Genomic DNA, 21,596 nt, shown 5'->3' with positions numbered 1-21,596 from the left:
CAATCGGTTGACCTGCCGTACCGCGGGGTCAGGGAAGTCTCCGAGTCGTTTGGTTGGCCGGGGGTCGGTGGGAGGATTGCGCGAACCCGGTAAGTTTTTTGTGTTTGTTTTCCGATGAGGGCCACCATTTGTTTGGCGCTATCATATACGTGGTGATGCCCTAGACATCTGGCAGAAATTTACTTGACTCACGACTGCATTTGGAAAGCTACCGAGATCAGTAAGGCTGGTGATGGAATGTGCCAGTGGTCCTTCTCTCATAAACGTTGCTACCATTCTGTGCGACTGCTTAGGATTCACGCACGAATTAGTCCATCATGTTGTTACTGATTCATACCGATGGATTGTTTTTTCTGGGCGGATTCACAACGCACAAGACGCTTATCTTACACACTGCGAGTGGGAAGCCATTTCTAGAGACATCTCAGGCTCCTCGGAATTTCGGGATCCTAGAAGTTATCCTACCGGTATGCGTCCATCAAGGCGACACCTTGCATCGCACCGAAAGAGATTGAGAAAAAGGAAACAGGCTGCATATGCAAAGACCCCTTGAAGAGAAAAGACTAAAAAATAATTCAGAAAATATAACCCTGAACTTGCATGGGTCCATCTGAAACGTTCCTGTCTCCTTGGCGTTCTTCGACCTGTAAGAGAGTGTTAGTTGCTTAGTGAATGGGAGTGGTGATGATGTGGGCGCTAGAGGGATAACTTACAACACCACGCTGGAAAGTCCCGCCCTGGAGAATCCTCTTAACCACTTCGTCTTCTTTCTTGGATCCGAATTCGCCTTCTAGGAGGCCGCCTCCAGCCTCGTCGAGGATCCCTTGTGCCCCGTGCCTATAAGATTCGTTAGCACTGTTCTGAGGATGGGGAAAGGCACCAGGAGAGGTCATACTTGTGCGTACAGAACACCTTGAACGAATCAACTACGTCGAGAAGAGGGATCGAGGGATCTTTTCTCCATTTATTGAGCTTTTCCACCGACTCGACAAAGACAATGAAGTCCTCGTTCTTGCCCTTGTAGACAACCTTAGTCTGTTCACCGTTTCCACGAGGCATGCTTGCTTGTTGGTTGGATAAATGTGAAGATTTGTAAAGAGTTGTTTGGATTGAGGTTATTGATCGATAGTGTGAATTGATTGTTGTGGAGTAAGGAGCAAAGACAAGAGGTGACGAGGAGAGGACCTATTTGAACGTGATAGAGTATTGGTTGCTCCAGGACCTGGCTGAGCAGCAATGACATCATAACTGATGCCAAGGAGGAACTTTGGGGCCCCACGACAAACCCTCTAGTCTACCCCTTGCCCAATAGGCGGCAACGCCAATAATTTTGCCAATCCAGTGGAGGAAACATACCAAGACACGGAGAAAAACTTGTTCCAACCTCTCCTACCAAGGTTCCCGGGAAGCAAGCATGATCATGATGTGCTTTCCCGCTCCCTCAGGGGTTGGCATGAAAGGAGAAATGGCGGAGGATACGCTACGAGCACTGTACTGGTAGCTACAAAAATGTTTGTCAACTCTATGTTTCCTCGATGTTTGGGTATCATAAGGAATTTAAGTAAGTAAGCAGGAATAACTGGTGCTGAATACAGTGTTTGTATACCTGTAGTATTCGGTGCAACCAGCTTGGAGCGAGTGCTCTGGTGTTTGGTGTTTGGGGTAGTTTGCTAACCGTTTTGAGGAATTCCCGGTGTGGCCTTGGCCGCTTTCCTGAGACTTTCCATACCTCACCTATCACGACGAGCGAAGCTAGGTCCCAGGGTCCACCACAGACGACCCTTGGATCGTCTAGCAGGGTCCTGCTAGTACTCGTATGAGTAGATCTAAGGTGCTTACAAAAAGACCAGCGATAGCCGATTCAAACCGGTGGTGAAGGGTTCCTGAATTGCGAACTCAGTTGAAGCTCGGTGGAAAGTTTATCTGAGCTACGGTACTCGTACTGTAGCACCTTAGAGGGTTGTTGAGGCCCTTTTTGGGTAATGCAGATCAAGTGGGAGCACTTGACATTTGATGCCTCTAGGATAAATCCGGGCTATGATCGTCGGGTACCGGTACCGTACGAGTACTCGAACCGTATGCTTCCTATTCGCGCTCAAATTCCAACTGATGCGGCCACTTCGGGTTTTTTTCCGACCCAGCCCAAGGGCAAGGAGGAGCACCCTCGAGTACTTGACTGACGGGACAACAAATAATAGCGCCTGAAGCATTTTGTCGTTAAAACACTTTACTCGAGTATTATGTCATACCTACAGGTGCGGCCAATGTACCGTTCTCAAGCAAGAACGCGCACGTTTAAAATCGGGCCTAGAGCCCCACGCGCTCATGCAATTTCATCCATTGAGGTTCCGTTCGGGAGGTTAGCTCTTTGGGATCGTTCTCCTCGAGTACACCATCCCCCCGCCGTTTAAGCCTCTATGGCTTCCCCGTTTAGTGGCCCCATGCTCTCGATCTCATTGAGCGCCCTACTCGGGTACATCTTACCGCACCGTGCTTGCAAGGCCAAGGCTCGCTGCGGGGACTCGCACTATCCCAAACGATTCCTAATGGCAAATGACACATCTAGGGTTGTTATTGCATATTGCCTTGTGTATTAATGCATATAAGAACAAGGCTGATGAAAGGGGGCTTGGGAGTTAGTCTTATCATGTTGAAGGGTTGCATTTAGACTGTTGAATCTGGCAGGCTGAATCTAGGGATTGTTCAACAGCCTTGGTGGTCTATTTGTGACGCGACCCCAATTTCGGTATGACATTTGGGAGGTTTTCTGCTTGGCTTCTATATCACCGCGTTCTATGGACATGCGATAGACTAACCTACCCCTGATGGCTTTACAAAGTTGGTGTTTGCGCGGGAGAAGATAAAGAAAATTATTCCACCACTTCCCCGCTAGATATAGGATCATAATATAGCTTTTGTTGTCATCATATGAACACCCCTCGGGTACAGTACTCAAATCTAGAAACGTGAGTATCGTCGCATAACATTGCCCAAGAAACCCTGCATCTTCAACTCCCCCCCAAGTCATTGGGGTCCCACCTAACGTCAAGGGTGCTCTGAAAGGCTTTCCCGCTCTGCGTACGATGATACTTATACCCAAACATTTCCAAAAACCGCTGACCAGCTGGACCCTTTGCCGGAATGCACACACTGAGCGCGCGGGTCCCAGGGAGCCCACCGATGCTAGGACACACTTCGTGGCTTTCCCTCCATTGCTGCAGCGTTTACCTTTAACTTAGTGCAAACGGGAGGATGGTAAAGCGGGAGGTTTTTTTTTTTTTTTTTGATGTTGCATCATAGAATGTCACTCGTTAATTCCATGGTTTGAACTGTAACCTTACATGGAGCGCAGTTACTACGAATTTGCCAGAAGTCCTTGGCCATGTTAGTGCGAAGGGGATCTAGATCTGAAGGGCAGATGTATGATAGGAGGAACGAGGAGGATTCATAGGAGGAAAAGAACCCCCCCAATTAGGGTCCTTTGATGCGCGGTTGGCGGCCAGGCATTTTTTCGGATAGGAGTGTCGTAGATCCAACTTTGTTCTTCCCCGACAGGCCCCTCCTCCTCATATGCTAACCAAAGTCTCATATTTAAGCATTTTGTCTGAGAATTCTCCCGTATCTGCGGGTTGGCCATTTATACCCCCTTTTTATATGGGGGGAATTCAATGCGTCAACACTTCTGCAACGTGAGCTTCTGTCATATTGCCAAAGACGCTATTTCCCGGTATCGGATTTTTCGGTGCGGGATACGGTTTTCTGGTGTACGGTTGCGTAACTGTTGGTGTGCCAGGGAGGTTAATGGACATGGCTAAGAAAAAAATGGAAAAGGGACTTGACTTGTGATGGAAGAAGGTGGGTGACTGAGAAAAACGGACAAGACAAATATTGGGTTTGAGGGCGGATACTATTCGATAATGGTGGGTACAGTACTGCTGAGGCGATGATGTAAAAGTAGAGTAAAAATAGGATGAGCGTGTCATTTGTCACGAGTGTTGGGACAATACAATAAAAAAAAACAATAGATGAAAGTTAATAAAGGTTTCAAATAATAGTGCAGCCAGTAGGCATAAAATAAGGCAGAAAATGGGCCTAAAATTCCCCACCAAGAAGAGTTTCACCAAATTTTTTATACAAATAATATTATTATAGAATTAGTGAGTTTCTCTCATATTTGTTAGTCTACATATCATGGGGGAAAGGTGGAAATGAAAAATATGAAAGGAAAAACAAAAAGAATACAAAGAATAAATAAAATGAAGAGTATCATAGTAGGGAATAACTGGAAACTATGATTGGTCAATAGCATACTGGTAGCATGCAGTACGATGCACATTTGTACCGTACTCTGGTTGTAATAGGAGCTGGTACTTAGTTAGATTAGCTCGCTTTATGTTTTGTTTTAAGACCTCGCTAGACAGCACTTAAATAGCGGTATACTTGGTTGGACAGTTATCTTTATTCGCCTTTAGATGATTTCTCTTCACGCCCTTCAGAGTCCCTTTTAACAACTATAGTTTACACTTCTTGTGTACTTATGTTAGAAAGAACCGCTTAGCGGCGAAGAGCGTGTTGAGCAGCATTTGAATTGTCTGCTATTTTACTGCTTTGCAGATAATGCTAGGTAGGCTATTATGGGATAAGGCGCAAGGAAAAACCACTAGTACAAAGGTATGGACGGAAAGTGTTAGGTAATTAATAGGAGATGAGGAGCAGGAGAAAGCGGGAGGGAAGTTAGCCACCAGAGAAGCTGCTGGACAGGCTTATGGAGTATCCGCAATGTAGAAATAGGCTCTTGGGCCCTGAAAATTATCACAATGGGGGATCATACATCAAAACAAATACTCCTTGAATTTATTTTGATATATGTAAAACTTACTAAAGATTTTGTACAGTACTGATCAAAACTTAATAGAACATCTTTTAAAATGTTTAACCATTCTACTCGGCCAACCCTGGGCATGGGGAAAGGAGCATAACCCTTTCCCACAGCAGTCCGTTAGTCCGTCAGAGTAGAGATATCGTCAACTGAAATTGAAATACCTGTTCTGAATATCTGCAGGAAACCGCCTATCACACAATACTCTTAGGATGTGGGATTCATTGGACCCTACAGAGCTCTCTGCCTATGATTGCATTTCTCCCCTAATTTTCCAAATTACTCGTTGTTACCAACTTAAGAAACAAAATCAACGTAAAAGTGCGCTTCGGAAATCATGGGTTCCAACCCCATACGGTACGCACACGGAGGGCTGCTAGTACCTCCAGCTGCAGTTTACAGCACGGTGTCAATTCTTTACGGTGCGGTAGCGTACGGTATCGTTCGAACACTATCTCACACTTTATCTAGACAGGAGGGAGCATGGTATCGTGATAGAGCGTTGAGTGGGGATATGCAAGGGAAAGGTTCACTAGTTAATAGGGAGGTGTTTTGAGTGGAGGGAGTGGTGTTCTAGATGATGAGGTTTGATTTTTTAGTAGATTAACTCGGTAATATTATTGCTATGATAGAGTGACTAGGGTTTACAGCAAGGGTAGTAAGACGTTGCCTGAACGGGTACTATGATATTCATGATATCCACATGGGCTGCAGACAGCCTTCAGGAGCATTATATAGTACAGGTGTTCCGTAAACCGAAAGGTATAATAATATCAGTAAGATTGCCGTGCAGGAAGGTTGAGAGCTGAGTTGTACTGTAGTGTTTAGCTAACACCTGTACCAGCTCATATACTGCAAGTACCAGATTAAACTCCTACCCATTGCCTAGATAGCTTCAAACAAACAGATCAAGGCAAGGCAAAACCCGACCAACTCCGTCCATGATCCGTAACCCGTAAGAAATAAATAAACCAATGGAACGATCACAGAAGTCCTAATCAGCCCTCCGTCTCTTCGACCTCGTAGTGCCCGTGCCATTCCCATTAGCACCTGCATTATTCCCATTCGCCTTCGAAGGCACGGGACTCTTTCTCTTCCGCTCTCCCGGCCCGGAAGGAGGCGGGGAATCGGACTCGCTCTCGGTATCTTCGAGGTCCAACACGACTGGCATATTCCACCCATCTTCGACTTCACCTCTCGCCCGTTCGATGGTCACCGCGTCTACGATTTCATTTTCCTGATGTAGCTTGCGTTTCGTGAGGTCCCATTTTAGATGTATATCGAACTCGTCCTCGCGTTCTTGGTATTCAATATTTTCTTCTAGTTCGCGGAAGTCCGGGGCTAGGGCTGACCAGCGTTGGGGATTGGATGTTGCCCAGATGAAGATTTTGCCGCTCTCGAGACCAGTCGCGGCGATGAGGGGGCGGGTTGGATGCCACTAGGATTAAGGTGAGACGGCGCAATCACCCGGATTGGGCTGGATGGGGGGAATGGAAAATTACCTCTACTGTGCCCAGTTCTTCTTTTGGGCCTTCTAAGATTTTGACGAGAACACCAATGCTTCTTTCCCAGATGTAGATGTCATGGTTTTTAAAAGTTGTGGCAGTCAGGTAGTCGCCGTTTCCAGAAAAGGTGCAGTGATTCCATAGCAGCCTGTTGACGACATCTTGAAACTTGTGCTCTACGATAAGTCGAACGTCGTTACCATCAACACCCTCTTTAAGATTATCTGGGATATTGATGGACCTCAAGACCCGATCATTAGCATTTACGACCATGTTTCTACCAGACATTGTGAGCCTAATGTAAGTAATACAGCCAGAGGTGACCCGGGTGGAATGAATCATCTCCTTCGTTGTGGTGGAGATCACATTCACCCAGCCTTTGTTGGATCCAGTAATAATATGGTCACCAGTAGCAGTGAATACAGATGCGGTAGTCATTTGTTTTGCATCAGCTGCAGCCCGCTTTTCATCAATTTCTCCTTCCTCTGCGCCCGGCTGTAGCGGTCGCTTGGGTGCACTTGTAAGCTGGTATTTTCTCGGCACATGGTCGGATATATCTACAAGGTAAGGTGAATCTTCGAATAGGGCGCAAACAAAAATGTTCCTGGCACAGCTGTTAGAGTGAGAAGTAATTGGGGGTTCTCAAAAAATCTCACGGGTTTTTCGGGTGAAGTTCAGCGCAGTAGACCGGAGCAGGAAAACGTATGGTTCGTGATGCCCCCTCTCCCTGTTTTGAAAGATCCCAAATAATTACTTTGAAATCTTGTGAAGCACTGGCGAGAAAAATGCCGTCCTGAGACCAACTGAGGGATTGAATTCCGCGAACATGGCCACGGAGGTAGCGGGCAAGGCCATTTGTCTCGACGTCAAAGAGGACTACTGTGCCATCTAGCTATGTAGACAAGGGAAGTTTGATTAGATTATTTGAGATGAGAAGTCTGGGGTTGTGGAGTCATACCCTTCCGGAGGCAATAAGATCTCCTTTACGGTTGAATCGAACCTGTAGTACAAACAGGCGTGTTAGAAACGCATATTCCAGATTTTAAGGTGACTCAAAAGGGAGACAAAAGAACTAGCCAAAGAAGGTAGAGAGGGACGAACACAAGTTGAATGGCCCGATCGGAGCTCCGATGAGAGGGACTCAGGATAGTCCTGGGCAAGGGTGAACGGGTCGAGTAATGAAAGGTTCATGTTGAAGGTATGGTTGTAGGCGTGTGCTCCCTGGAGCGGTAGTTAAGATAAGTGTGAGAAATCTTAGAGTAGCGGGAAGGGGGGGATTGAAGAGTGTTGATGGATGGTGATGAGCTCTTGGAGCCGGTGGAGGATGAGAGGGCATCTGCATGAACTTCGATTAGAAGAGCCTCAATCAGCCTCTCTTTTTATGGGAAGTCGCGTTTGCTCTCGCGGAGATAGGTGGAATATAAGCGCCAAGCCTTAAGGGTTTTTTGCCTGGTTGCTCGTTGCTGCGAGGACCAGCTACAAGTACCGGCGCTGCACAGCGCTGCAGTCTTTTGCTGGTTGCCTCCCATCGACTCTCGCCTCGCATTCAGTTCTTCCTCCTTCCCTTTAACAGTCTGTCCTCTACCGACCCTCTCCACCCATCATCCCACCACTACAACAGCCCTCTGCGTTCTGTCTGTGGCGTATCCATCTCCTTGCCGATTAGTTTGACAAAGCATTCGGCTGTTTTTCATTCTTTCCTTTGTCACGTCACATCGGACTCCTCTGGGTGTTGGTGAACGGGCGTGGCTCTCCGACCGACCGGTCACTCCTTTGTCCCCATCGCCACAAATCGCCTTCCCTTGAAGCTCTTGTGGATAGTTATAGGAGCAGCAGCAAAACTACGGCAACAGCAGTATTACTACACCACATTTTACGCTACGGGCTACGAGTGACGACGGTTGGGTTAGGGAGGAAAGGCTCGGAGGGGGAGGAGGATTTTACAAAAGGACCGCGTGGCACACACGCTGGCTTTAGGGCTTTAATTTTCTTTTCAATTGTTTCCCTCCGTTGGGAAGAGGTCGATAAACAGCAGCCTCTTTCTGCCTTTCTTTTTTTCACCTCCTACCTCGTTTGCAACAACACTTTCTTGTTTTTTGCTCCCAGTTCATCTAAATCTATACCACCACTTTTTACGAACGTGGAAAACCAATCATGACGCTCATTTTCGAACATTCGAGCGCGCCTTTGCGCACCATCAAGGAGATCCAGTTTGGCTTGCTATCGCCCGAAGAGATCAAGGGCATGAGTGTCTGCCATATCGAATACCCAGAGACAATGGTATGGCGATTGTTCGCTGTGTTTTTTGCCATTCAAGACATACTTACGTGATTGTTTTTGTTTCTCAGGACGAAGCAAAACTTCGACCAAGAGAGAAAGGTCTGAATGACCCCCATCTAGGCTCCATCGATCGCTCATTCAAATGTGCCACTGTGAGTTCTTCACGCTTGTAATTTGCTATTAAAGTTAAGCTAACAATTCATTACTTAGTGCGACGAAGGAATGTCGGTATGTCCAGGACATTTTGGGCATATAGAATTGGCGAAACCAGTCTACCATGTTGGTGAGTTGCGCCGTGGATTAGTATTGAAGTGAATATCGCTGACTGTATTTTCTTTTCTTTTTCTCTTACAGGATTTATCAACAAGGTCAAGAAAGTGCTGGAGACTGTGTGCTTCAATTGCGCCAAAATAAAGCTTGATGAAGTGAGGCCCACTTTGGCGGGTCAGGTGACTTTATCATTTCTAGACTTTTTTGGCTAATGAATGACCGCTCTACTCGGTAGACCAACTCTCAATTCGCAGACTGTTGTCGGATTCGGGAACCTAAAGCTCGTTTTAATGCGATCTGGAGGCTTTGCAAGGCCAAAACAAGCTGTGACGCAGACACAGCGATAGATGGAGAGGGTGGTTTTGATGAAGCACCTTCTGATAAAAAGCCAAAGTCTCATGGTGGGTGTGGAAACAAGCAACCAACCATTCGCCGTGAGGGTCTACGATTGATAGGTACATGGAAGCCGGATAAGGATCAAGGTGAAGAGAGTCAGCAACCTGAGAAGCGTCACATTACACCTGCCGAAGTTCTCAATATATTCAAACATATCTCCAACGATGAGATCCGCAAGATGGGATTGAGCGAAGATTATGCAAGACCTGAGTGGATGATCATTACAGTTCTGCCAGTACCTCCTCCACCTGTGCGACCTAGTATCTGCGTTGACGGTATGGGCGGCGGCATGCGTGGAGAGGACGATTTGACTTACAAACTTGCTGAGATAATTCGGGCGAATGCAAGCGTTCGCGATGCTGAGCAAAATGGGTCACCTGCTCATGTCGTGAATGAATTCGAGGCACTACTGCAATTCCATGTCGCCACATATATGGACAATGATATCGCTGGTCAGCCACAGGCTCTGCAGAAATCTGGCAGACCCGTTAAGTCGATTCGCGCTCGTCTAAAGGGAAAAGAAGGTCGTCTTCGTGGTAATTTGATGGGGAAGCGTGTCGATTTTTCGGCACGTACTGTTATCACGGGAGACCCAAACTTATCGCTGGATGAAGTTGGTGTTCCAAGGAGTATTGCCCGGACGTTGACTTACCCAGAGATTGTCACGCCTTACAACATTCATAAGTTACACGAATTGGTGAAGAATGGGCCGAATGAGCATCCAGGTGCAAAATACGTTATTCGGGATAACGGTGAGCGAATCGATTTGAGACATCATAAACGCGCGGGGGATATCACACTGCAGTATGGTTGGAGGGTTGAGCGGCACATTGTCGATGGGGATTTTATTATCTTTAATCGTCAGCCGTCTCTACATAAGGAGTCTATGATGGGTATGTTTTCTAGATCGTGTTCGACTAAAATATTTGCTTACCGTTCATACCTACAGGTCACCGCGTTCGTGTCATGCCTTACTCAACGTTCCGACTCAACTTGTCGGTTACCTCCCCTTACAACGCCGATTTCGACGGCGATGAAATGAATCTTCATGTTCCCCAATCCGAAGAAACACGTGCTGAAGTTAGCCAACTCTGTATGGTGCCTTTGAATGTCGTGTCGCCTCAGAAGAATGGACCTCTCATGGGCATTGTCCAAGACACTCTCTGCGGTATCTACAAAATGTGCCGAAGAGATGTATTTCTCAATCGTGAACAAGTTATGAATATTCTCATGTGGGTACCCAATTGGGATGGAACAATACCTACGCCTGCAATCTTGAAACCTCGACCTCGTTGGACTGGGAAGCAAATGATTAGTTTAGTTATTCCTCCTGGGATAAATAAGGTTGATCTCGCAGGGGGGAAGTGGTCTCCGTTAAACGACGAGGGCTTACTAGTTCATGGCGGTGAGCTGATGTTTGGGCTTCTTAACAAAAAGGCGGTCGGACAGTCTCATTTGAGTTTGATTCATATCATATACAACGAGAAGGGTGCCTACCGATGCTTAGAATTCTTCAATGGTTGTCAGACAATTGTCAATTACTGGCTGCTCCATAACGGCTTTAGTATTGGTATTGGGGATACCATTCCGGATAAGTTAACTATCGAGAAGATTGCAGCGACTGTCAAAGAGAAAAAAGACGAGGTCAATGCAGTTACTGATAAAGCTCAGCGCAACGAGCTCGAACCCCTACCGGGAATGAATATCCGTGATACTTTCGAGAACTTGGTCCAGAAATCGCTTAACTCTGCCCGCGATAAGGCAGGTTCTGACACTGAGAAGAGTTTGAAGGACAGCAACAATGCAATTCAGATGGCTCGATCTGGTTCAAAGGGTTCTAACATCAACATCTCTCAGATGACAGCGGTCGTAGGCCAACAATCGGTTGAGGGGAAGCGTATTCCCTTCGGGTTCAAATACCGCACCTTGCCCCATTTCACAAAAGATGATTATAGTCCTGAATCCCGCGGATTCGTGGAGAATTCCTATCTTCGTGGCCTTACCCCTCAAGAGTTCTTTTTCCATGCCATGGCTGGTAGAGAAGGTTTGATTGATACAGCTGTCAAGACTGCCGAGACTGGTTACATTCAGAGACGGTTGGTTAAAGCGTTGGAAGACGTCATGGCCAAATATGACGGTACCGTGAGAAATTCCCTTGGGGATATCATCCAGTTCATTTATGGTGAAGATGGCCTTGACGGAATGTACATCGAACCACAAACCGTCGACATTATCGCATGTTCGGACGCGGAGTTTGAAGATAAGGTTAGAGTTGATGTTATGGATCCAGTGAGGTCGATCCCCCTCGAGTTTCTCGAGGTTGCACAGGACATTGCTGGTGATGTAGAGGTGCAGGCTGCTTTGGACGAAGAATTTGAGCAGCTCCAGAAGGATCGGGCATTCTTGAGGTCACTTCAGAAAGACAGCGTCGACGAGAAGCTACAATTACCCATCAATATCCTTCGCATCTTGGAGAACGCCCGCACTATTTTCCGTATCAAGCATCGCGCTCGGAGTAATCTTCATCCTCTTGAAGTCACTGAAAAAGTCAAAGAACTTGTGAAGAAGCTCGTTGTTGTTCGTGGCAATGATCCTCATTCTATCGAGGCTCAGCAAAATGCCACTGGGCTTTTCATGTGCCATCTTCGATCTCGCCTTGCGTTCAGGAGGTTGGTCATTGAGTGTAATCTCTCTAAAGTTGCGTTTGATTGGGTCCTCGGGGAAATTGAGTCTCGGTTCGCTCGAGCCGCAGTGCAACCTGGCGAAATGGTTGGGGTCCTCGCTGCGCAGTCCATTGGTGAGCCGGCTACTCAGATGACGTTGAATACTTTCCATTTCGCTGGTGTGTCGTCTAAGAATGTCACTCTTGGTGTTCCTCGGTTAAAGGAAATTCTCAACGTTGCCAAGAACATCAAGACTCCCTCTATGATGGTTTACCAGGTTCCAGAAAATACCCACGAGAAGGAAACTGCGAAAGCACTTCGTTCAGCGGTCGAACATACAACCTTACGGTCAGTCACTGAGACCACTGAGATTTGGTACGACCCTGATCCGAGGGATACTGTCATAGAAGAGGATAAGGAGACTGTTTTGTCACACTTCTTGATTGACACAGACTCTGAGGATATCGACAGGCAGTCCAAATGGCTTCTTCGAATTATCTTTGATAGAAAGAAGTTGCTTGATAAAGATTTGACGGTTGAGAGGGTAGGAATGAAGTTGATGGAAGAATATGGCAATGACATGGCCATTATCATGAGTGATGATAACGCAGAAATTCCAAATATTAGATGTCGAATGAAGAATGCGGACCAAGCCAAATCTTTGGATGAGGAGAGTGATCTTGAAGAAGACACCATGCTCAAACGTCTAGAGAATCACATCCTTGACGAATTAACCCTCAATGGCGTTAAGGGCATTCAGAGGGCGTTTTTGAACGATAAGGAGCGCACAAGGATTGATGAGACTGGCAAGTTTGTAATGAGCAAGGAGGATCCTAAGTGCAAGGAGTGGGTTTTGGATACCACTGGTACGGCACTGAAGCAGGTACTCGAAGTTGAAGGGGTTGATACTACCAGAACCTACTCCAACACATTCGAGGAAATCTTACAAGTTTTCGGAATCGAGGCTACTAGAGGTGCACTTCTTCGAGAGTTAAGGCAGGTGTTGGCTTTCGATGGTTCTTATGTTAACGAACGACATCTTGCGCTTCTTTGCGATGTCATGACTTCGCGTGGACACCTGATGGCCATCACTCGCCATGGCATTAATCGTGCAGACACCGGTGCGCTCATGAGGTGTTCTTTTGAGGAGACTGTGGAAATCTTGTTGGAAGCAGCAGCCTCGGGAGAATTGGATGATTGCAGGGGAATCTCTGAAAATGTTATGTTGGGACAATTGGCTCCTTTGGGGACAGGGGAATTCGACGTCTTCTTGGACGAAAAGATGTTGGCCGAGGTGATTGTTGACAATTCACGCGTTACCGGTGGAGAAATACCAGGCATGGGCAAGGGTGTTCTCGCGGACGGCGCCGCAACTCCTTACGACAGTTCCTCACCAATGTATGGTGACCCTTACGTGGGATCACCCGATGCCGGTGCCGCGTTCTCGCCTATGCAACATACTGGCTCGGAGACGCCAGGTGGATTGACCGACTACCAAGCCCCTGGGTTCGGATCAAGCTACGGTGGTGCGGGTGCCAGGAGTCCTCTAACATATTCACCAACGAGCCCTTTTGGCACAAGTCCAACCTCTCCGGGCTACTCCCCCGCTTCGCCTGCATATTCGCCTACATCGCCTAACATGGCTATTACGAGCCCGGGATTCAGTGCAGCGTCCCCCAGATTTTCGCCCGCCAGTCCTGCCTACAGCCCAACGTCCCCTGGATACTCACCGACATCCCCAGCTTACGGAGGTGGCCTTGGTGTTGGTGGATCCCCAACCTCTCCTAACTATTCGCCAACAAGTCCTAGCTTCAGCCCAACAAGCCCAACATACAGTCCAACCAGTCCTAACTACTCCCCCACAAGCCCTGCATACTCCCCGACCAGCCCTGACTACTCCCCTACTAGCCCTGCCTTCAGTGGTGGGGTTGGTAACAGTCATTCTCCAACTTCGCCGACCAGTCCCAACTATAGTCCTACAAGCCCTGTCTATTCTCCTGGCAGTCCCGCTGCTAGCTATAGCCCGACAAGTCCAACCTTCCAGAGTCCCACTCAGGGGAGTCCGAGGTGGTCGCCGACAAGCCCCGGGCCAAGCTATTCACCAACGTAAGTTCAGATCCCTGGTTTATGGCTCCTTTTCGAACTGAAACTAATAGATACCAGATCCCCTAGAGACCCCCCGAGGAATTCTTAATAAGGGGGCTAGATTTCTGATTCCGAAAATAATTCTTACATGAAATGGCTTTTTTTAAAAAGTTTTCCTTTTTTGCTTCAAGTTTTTTGTTTTTGCATGGGGTAAAACGGATTCTACAGCTTTTTCCTTTCATTTCCTTTTTCTTTTTCGTGATTGATTGATGTTTTACTCTTCTCGGAGGTCCGGACATTTGTTCAGAGGAGTCGTGTTTCTGTAGGCAGGGGTTTCTAGTTGGGGTGGTTAGTGGCAAAGTCAAGGATTGATGATGAGAGAGAGCCATGCCTATCGGCTGTATTAGTACATGTCAATAAAACGTGGAAGTTAATTTGATGGAGCTTTGGGAATCAGCACATTTGCTGATCCAACGTTGCGGATTATATACACTCTCACACAGCACTCTGTATCTACTGGTTAGCATACGAACATTCGGGTTTCTTTGTATAACGGGAGGCATTGCTCCAGATTCTCCACCTATTACCTAAATTCACGGTGCGCAATACAGCATCTAACTATTTTCTATGAACCTTGTGCCGATCATCAATCCCTATACTAGTACTAGTACCAAATAACAAATTTGAAATGCAGTGAAGTAGGTTCTCAAGATAGCAAAACGGGAACATCCAATCCAGTGCTATCACAGGAAGATACAACGATTATGATACAGCACCAGTATATAATACAACAAAAGACAAGTATATAATCATAAAAGAAGGAAGAGAAAGGAGTAGGGATATGAAGGAAAAGAAGGAAAGGAAGGGAGTGTAATAATTATATCAAAAGACAGAAAAGAGAGGAGTGGTATGGTTATGGTGGGGGGAACAAAACAAGGACTGATATTATAATAAAATTTAACGAAAAAAGAGAAAAAATGAAAACGAAAAGAAGTGATATAATTATAGGCTATGATAGTACGAAAGGTAACGACAGTACCTCAATCTCATTAAGTGTGAAAAAGAAATTGGTTAAAGCCGATTATTTGATCCTACATTTCTCATCAGGCCTGCAGCCCGTTGTCTAAACTTCCCCTCACGGATTTCTCTCAGCCACTACATTCTGCTTTTCCATCCGGCTCTCCTCCTTCCTTGTAGTAGCACGAGCCTTCTTTGCTTTTGGTGAATATTTACCCCTGCCGGACGCTTTCCTCCTATGTTTAGCCGGCAATTGATAGTCACTCTCGTGAGTAAATAGGTTAATGGAGTTATGAATCCCGGCTGTTACCTCCATTACCCCATGCGCAACTTTGCTCTTCCTCCGTAGTATCCTCTGCATTCAATCTTCCTGATATGCTGCCCGATCCTTAAACTATACAACGCCCCCACTTCAATGCTAGTCACAACCAAGGAGCAGAGGAACCCGCCGTTATAACAGCTAAAGGTTTAGAAAGGAACGGAAGAGTCAAGATTAGTAAAAAGAAACCAACATAATATCACCCTTGGGCAAACTTGGACCTACTTACTTTATAGGAAATCACTGACTCTAGGTAAGGCTCTCATGAGTCACATGTATGACATTTTTTCTCAAATAATACCCATTAGGATAAGCTGACTCTGAATCCTTAACTGAATCATATTTAAAGATAAGGCTTATATGAATACAAGTATCACTCTGCTTGTAAACCCTATAGCTTAAATTAGGCTTCTTATAAACTCTGGCCCATAGAAATCTACTAGCCTAATATTTTTACTATAAGAATACTAAACTTGTAAGATTTATATGACCGTTATCAGTGGTTGTGAGTTACTTCGTTGTTCATAATCATTGTGGGCCAAGTATTTGCATATTATTATTTAAGTAACTTCCAAGTCCATCCTTCTCACATCCCCATCTACTGCTGTAATGTTCGTACAACTTGGGACGGTGAGCTGTCAGCTGAGCGTGTCCTGTTCCTAAAAACTCGCTTTTTGTCAGTGTCAGCATCCTAGTATCCTGAATTTACTGACTAGTTAGCTTTTTATCACCAGTCTTTCCCCTATAATTTTCCCCAATAGAAAACATTCGGGGGTTTAAAGCGTCTACTTTCACTATGTGGATAAATGACTAGAGTAAAAGGAGCCATCGAAATCACAATCCCCAACTCCCGCGGACTCACTTACAAAATATGGGATATTCCAATTCGCAAAACCGCACCTCTATGATACCCTCCTTGACCCCACACAAAAGAAAAGGAAAAAAATTACAATTCCACCTCCTCCTCATACCTCCACTCTTGCATAGTACAAGAAAGCTCCACGTCCCACCACGTTCCCCCGATCCCAAGTGCAGCCTCAACACCCTCCCAAAACTTCTCGCTATCACCGAATTCGCGCTCAACGCTGCTCATGCGTACCCCCTTGCCGGGACGCCGGGGGCTTGAAACTGTCCCATGTAGCGAGTTTTGAATTTTAATCCTCTTTGCCGACCCAGTAGGCGGTGATGATGATGGCGATGTATGTGGTTCACGCTTGACCTGTTTGGGGGGTGGACTGTCGAGCGGCGGGGACACAACCGGAGCTACGGGTGTGACGTTTCGTGCTCTCTCTGGCCTTTTCGGTGAGGCTGCTGGGGAGGTGGTGGGTGTATTGCTTGCTGTAGACGAGGCCATTGCTCTTGCTTGTATCCATCGTTGGTCTTCGGTGTCCTTAGAGCCTTCTGTTGCTCTTTCTTCGGGTCGACATTGCGGAAAGTTTATCTCGATGCGCTCGAGTTGACCCCTATCCAGATTTCTCTGGGACTCCAATAACTCTCTCTCGAGCCGTTCTTCCTCTAGCTGTTCTTGCGCCATGTGCTCTTCCTCCAGACGCCGTCGCATGTCATTATCGTGAGTGAACTCGCCACCGGTGCATAAATCGCCGAATAATGTCTCCACACTCTTCTCTTCATCCCAGGCCGCTTCATTGACAACACAAGGGTATATATCCCTTGGTCTGAAAGCAGATACTAAACCGCGTAGCTCTGAGTACGAAGAGTGGCGTGAAAAGGGGAAGGTGATCACATTCGGGAGGATCTCTCCGTTCTCTGCAACTACCCCTTCCTCATCGTTACTTATGGGAGTAGGAATGAGGATCTGAGAGTCGGTCTCCTGGCTCTTTCGCTGACTCGATATACCCGCTGCTTCGGATAGCAGCCCTAGGAGTTTGGGTGCTGTCAGGTCATCCTCCTCGGAACCTCTCTGGAGAGACAGCGGGAGCAATTGTTTCATGGATGTCCTTGCCTCCTTCAAAAGATCCCTAACGCTCTCCGGAACATCTGGCCCCAGGATCTCGAGGATCTGTTTCAAGTGCTCATCCCGTAGTTCTAGATCATCCTGGTTTTCTACTGAAATGATGTCAATTACTCAGATCTACAAAGCGGGTTTTGGGGCGGCCCTACAATCACCACTCCCGACGCCAGGTTCGTGAACATCATATGACCCCACTCTTGTAATGACTGGGCTGATCCAAACAATGTTCTTCCTTCCTTCAAGGCCCTTGCATCCAATCCTCTTTTCGCACGAATGAAATCGAGCTTCCGTATTTGAAGTGGTGCACCCAAGAACTTTCGAGTTGCCAAATTCGAAACCACTAAGGAACGGACCATTAACGTATTTGTCAGGACTCCTTATAAAGTGAAAGAGCCGGCGATAGTAGTCACTAAGATGTATCTGATCCATTAGCACTGCTCTAGACTTGCCGGCAAATCATACTTTAGAATCAAACGCTGAAGCCAAGGCCACCCAGGCTTCTTCGTAGCCAAATGTCCATGCATTCAGATGGAATATCGTATCTTGGGGGTACTTTCGGACTTGGCTGAGAAGCTCGTGAATCCCATCTTGCTTGGAGCGGAACACTTCATGGATCTTGCTTCTACCAGCGAATGAGGTATCTAGGTATATTTTATCCAGAGTTTTCAAGCCCATCGCGTACGGAACCAGGACGGGGTGTCTCTTGAGATAGTCGACCCACCATTTCTCAGCTGTCCACTGAATAGTCAGAAACCCACTTTCCCCCAAATTGGTTACGGCTCACCTCGTATGTCACCAGTGTACAGAATCGCTTTGCCATCGCCTTCTATTAAAAACATTACGGCGCCAGGGCAATGGTTCGCCTAGACCGTTTTAGCTTTACCCGACACAGCACCCAAAGCATCTCACATCGAACAGAGTCACACGTAAACTCTTTCCACTTCCTATCTCAACCATTGTCGGGGTTTCTAGTGGGATGACTTTCTAGCACCCGTATCAGTATGCAATTTGCCAAACTTTATGACTCATACTCACAAGCTTCTTCTCTTTCTCGGCGTAAAGGCATCGCCGTGCTTCAAGTACGCCTTTTGCGAGATTAAAACGGTGTAATCGTCTCTCCAGTTTTATCAACAGCTACGGCTAGCGCATAAGTACTCGTATATTTGATGGTTAGCTGCATCTACTGCCCTAACTTACCTCCTTAGTAGCCGCCGAGCAATAGATGAAAGGGCCACCGTAGAACCCTTCCAAGCCTTGCAGATGATCGCTAAGAGATGGAAGACCTATTAGAGCACTTCTATGACTTTTAGCTTGCTTTAATTCACAAACCTATGGATATGTGTCAGAAAGCAGGCTAGAGCCGGGCGCGCCCCCGAGTCATTACTCTGACGAAAATAATCAACTGAGGATATTGGAGTCAGTTCTGAAAGGGGAGACAGTGGAAATGGATAGACATAATATCGTACTTCTTATATCCGGAAACTCTGTAAGTAAAGATTATTAGCTTGATCATTGAAGGACAAATAGGAGAAAAATATACCCGTAACTATTCCTTTGAAAGTGGACTATGAAAACATCTTCTGTAAGCACATCTCACAGAAAATGCACTTAGTTGGAATACTCACCATTATGAACTTCCCACCGAACTCATCGAATATTAAAGCAACAGAACTGAGGCTCTTGGAGCCGGGTATTAAGATGAGGTCAAAGTAAAGTTTCAGATTGAGGCTCCAACCAAACCTTAGATCCTCGCTAACGCTGCAGCCAGGAGCAACACAGGATAAGCCGCATCTGGCATAGGTTCTTGTGAAGTAAAAGCTTGGCTTGGGTGGCAGAGCAACCAATGAATCCTCTCTTGATCAACCGTTGTGCCGGGAAATATATGATGCCATACGCTAGACTTTCCACCCTTCGGGATTTACAGCAAGCAAAAAAGTGATAAAATTTACGGCGCACCCAATCCTTGAGTGAAGATCTGATACGTTTTCGTACCTGCACCACAATAAGTTCGCTAGGTAGCGAGTTATTGGAATTCCGTGGGCGTTTCCCATCTCAACACACTACGCTGGTAGGTTAAGATTCCCTCCAAATTGCTCGAGTACTGTACTGCTTTTCAGGTATCCTTCAATGTCACAAGCGTCTTTCTCGGGGAAAGCGAGGTCAATCGACCGCATAGGGTAATGTTTGTGATCACTTTTATTCGAGTAGTCAACCATTCCCACAGCACGCTCTATAACACCGCAGTCTGAAGAAGTTACTTCAAAGCAAATTGTATCATACCCGTATTGGACGGATTTCACATCTCCCTAGGGTTTGCTCAGAAAAGAAAACCCTGCAAACCGCTGCTAAACATTCCTATCATACCTGTATAAAATATTCATGATCATCCCTCCGTTGAAGGCACCGCCAATGACATGATGCATTGTCATCGGGGAAAGCTACCGGCTTGGCATGGATGTGGGGGGGGGTTGGAACTTGCCGACCCTTGCACACGGGCAAACCGATCCAATAGATCTGCTTCCTCTTTTCCTTCATTATTCCCCCTCCTCAACATCTCCACCCCACCTTCCCCCCCGAGCTCAATTCATCCACCATTCAAACTAGTCTTTGTTTTCTTTACAAACCTTCGTTTTTCCTCCCACAATCCACCTTCCCTCCTTCACTTCACTCTTCGCTGGAAACGGAACCCTCCTGTCGTTTTACCTCTTACCTTTCTTTGTCCATCCCCCCCGCTCGAGTATATTCGTCCACTAAAACACAGCACAACACCCCATTAAATTTTCAACCCAACTCCGCCACCCAAGAATTTCCCCCAGTCCTAGTGCATCTGACACTCTGTGGATCTGGGGTTCGTGTCACACCAGTATTGCAGTCCCGGTAAATTTCCCTAGCAATCATGGATACTATGTTGTTCCCCCACTCTAGAAATGGAATAGCACTAACACATCACTCTATTAGCTCCCGTAAGAATAAAAAATAAAAAACAAGATCAAAAAAGATAAAACAAGTCAAAGCTTCTTCTCCCTCCATAAGAGATCATCCTTCTCTTCATCACCTCCGATAACCCGAATACATAAGAAAACAAACCATTAACGGCCCGATAGTATAATACATCGCAATGAAGAAGCAGCCAATCCCCCAAATTCTTTATAAATGCCTCTTCCCTTCCCCAGGGCCCAAGGACCCTACCTCATTCGATCAATTTGTCAACGAAGTCCTCGATCCCGAGATCCGCGCTGAGATCGCAGAATGGTATAACTGTCATACCTCCGAAGAACTCGAGGAAGTCTATCCTGGCTGGGATTACGCCGACAACAATGTTCGTATGAGGCTCAGCAGATACAAGGGCCATAACAGACTCTTTAGGGCATTTGACAAGTTGGGCCTGAGTGCACACGAGATCAATAGCGTCGTCACCTGGCATGGGACTAGGTGGGAGCTGGAGGACTGGGAGGCTGAAACCGGTTCAGCCAGGGGGAGAGATCCTTCTGTTTACGATGAGACAGAAGATTACGTTTATGACGACGAAGAGGAAGAGGAAGAAGAAGGAGATGGCGGGGAAGTGGAAGCAACAGCAAGAGAGGAGGAAGCCACTCAGGACAACGCCTCCAACACCAACCGCTCCACCTCGGGCCCCCCATAGACCACTCGTTGGGATAGGGTATTCATGATGCTCAACGGTACTAGCTAGGCTTCAAAAGGTCAGCTAGGCCCAAGTGTCTAATAATTAGAAATTTTAGTGGGAGAGTCGAAGACATTTAACAAGAAAAAACAAAAAAACAAGGAGGGAGAGGGGAAAGGTTGGGAAGGAAGAAAGGCTCTATTCATATGAAAACGGAAGCAAGAAGCTGTCGTTCACCTCATTCAGCGGTGTTTGCTATACAATTTTGCCCGGAGGTTCCGTGTTTGCTTTGTTTCTGGTTAATACTTTTATTCAACTGTCCACTGGAAATTTTATTCACCTGTTTGCTCAATTTTACTTTTTTTCCCCCACCATCACCTAACGCTTCCTTTTTTGTCTCTACTATGATACTTAATATTTTTCCCTTTCTCTCTTGCAAAGGCCCTGATTAGTCAGCTACTTTGTAGGTAGTTCTTTCTTTCCCACCCCTTTTCTCCTCTTGCCCTGGGATAGACTACTCAATGATTAAAACTTCGCAATGGCATCCAAAAATATACCCCCACTTCCCATTTCATTTTCCTTAACCCA

The 21,596-nt window shown here is 46.5% G+C and overlaps 4 protein-coding genes; 1 reads left to right on the top strand and 3 right to left on the bottom strand.

Moving 5' to 3' along the window:
- Positions 1 to 429: 429 nt before the first annotated feature.
- On the bottom strand, positions 430 to 1,140 carry GSTUM_00009766001 (uncharacterized protein). XM_002840894.2 has 3 exons: positions 896 to 1,140; positions 714 to 837; positions 430 to 644 (listed from the first exon to the last, which is right to left on the bottom strand). The coding sequence occupies exons 1-3, from the start codon at positions 1,057 to 1,059 to the stop codon at positions 576 to 578; spliced, it is 357 nt and encodes a 118-aa protein (XP_002840940.1). The 5' UTR covers positions 1,060 to 1,140; the 3' UTR covers positions 430 to 575.
- Positions 1,141 to 5,873: 4,733 nt separating this feature from the next.
- GSTUM_00009764001 (uncharacterized protein) lies at positions 5,874 to 7,714 on the bottom strand (the record flags this gene model as incomplete). XM_002840893.2 has 5 exons in its annotated part: positions 7,486 to 7,714; positions 7,343 to 7,384; positions 7,041 to 7,276; positions 6,382 to 6,988; positions 5,874 to 6,317 (listed from the first exon to the last, which is right to left on the bottom strand). The coding sequence occupies exons 1-5, from the start codon at positions 7,573 to 7,575 to the stop codon at positions 5,874 to 5,876; spliced, it is 1,419 nt and encodes a 472-aa protein (XP_002840939.1). The 5' UTR covers positions 7,576 to 7,714.
- A 2,654-nt stretch (positions 7,715 to 10,368) lies between these two features.
- GSTUM_00009762001 (uncharacterized protein) lies at positions 10,369 to 14,517 on the top strand (the record flags this gene model as incomplete). XM_002840892.2 has 6 exons in its annotated part: positions 10,369 to 11,534; positions 11,757 to 11,904; positions 12,061 to 12,422; positions 12,591 to 12,738; positions 12,877 to 14,099; positions 14,157 to 14,517. 6 exons carry the CDS (start codon positions 10,369 to 10,371, stop codon positions 14,185 to 14,187), a joined length of 3,078 nt encoding a protein of 1,025 aa, XP_002840938.1. The 3' UTR covers positions 14,188 to 14,517.
- A 1,664-nt stretch (positions 14,518 to 16,181) lies between these two features.
- On the bottom strand, positions 16,182 to 19,184 carry GSTUM_00009761001 (uncharacterized protein; the record flags this gene model as incomplete). XM_002840891.2 has 12 exons in its annotated part: positions 16,182 to 17,481; positions 17,536 to 17,806; positions 17,849 to 18,117; positions 18,171 to 18,249; positions 18,296 to 18,370; positions 18,422 to 18,520; positions 18,584 to 18,653; positions 18,716 to 18,788; positions 18,853 to 18,870; positions 18,927 to 18,951; positions 19,012 to 19,114; positions 19,144 to 19,184. 12 exons carry the CDS (start codon positions 19,182 to 19,184, stop codon positions 16,361 to 16,363), a joined length of 2,244 nt encoding a protein of 747 aa, XP_002840937.1. The 3' UTR covers positions 16,182 to 16,360.
- Between the last annotated feature and the right edge of the window lie 2,412 nt (positions 19,185 to 21,596).

This window comes from Tuber melanosporum (genome assembly GCF_000151645.1).
Source record: "Tuber melanosporum whole genome shotgun sequence assembly, scaffold_60, strain Mel28".
NCBI classification, from domain to species: Eukaryota; Fungi; Ascomycota; class Pezizomycetes; order Pezizales; family Tuberaceae; genus Tuber; species Tuber melanosporum.
The sequence above is the reverse complement of the archived record's forward strand: the minus strand, read 5'-3'. Positions and strand labels throughout refer to the sequence as shown.

Coding starts and splice junctions, on each gene's coding strand:
- GSTUM_00009766001 (XM_002840894.2), bottom strand. CDS start 1,059: ATGCCTCGTGGAAACGGTGAACAGACTAAGGTTGTCTACAAGGGCAAG. Junction 838..895: donor AAGGTGTTCTGTACGCACAA/GTATGACCTCTC, acceptor CGAATCTTATAG/GCACGGGGCACAAGGGATCC. Junction 645..713: donor GGACTTTCCAGCGTGGTGTT/GTAAGTTATCCC, acceptor ACTCTCTTACAG/GTCGAAGAACGCCAAGGAGA.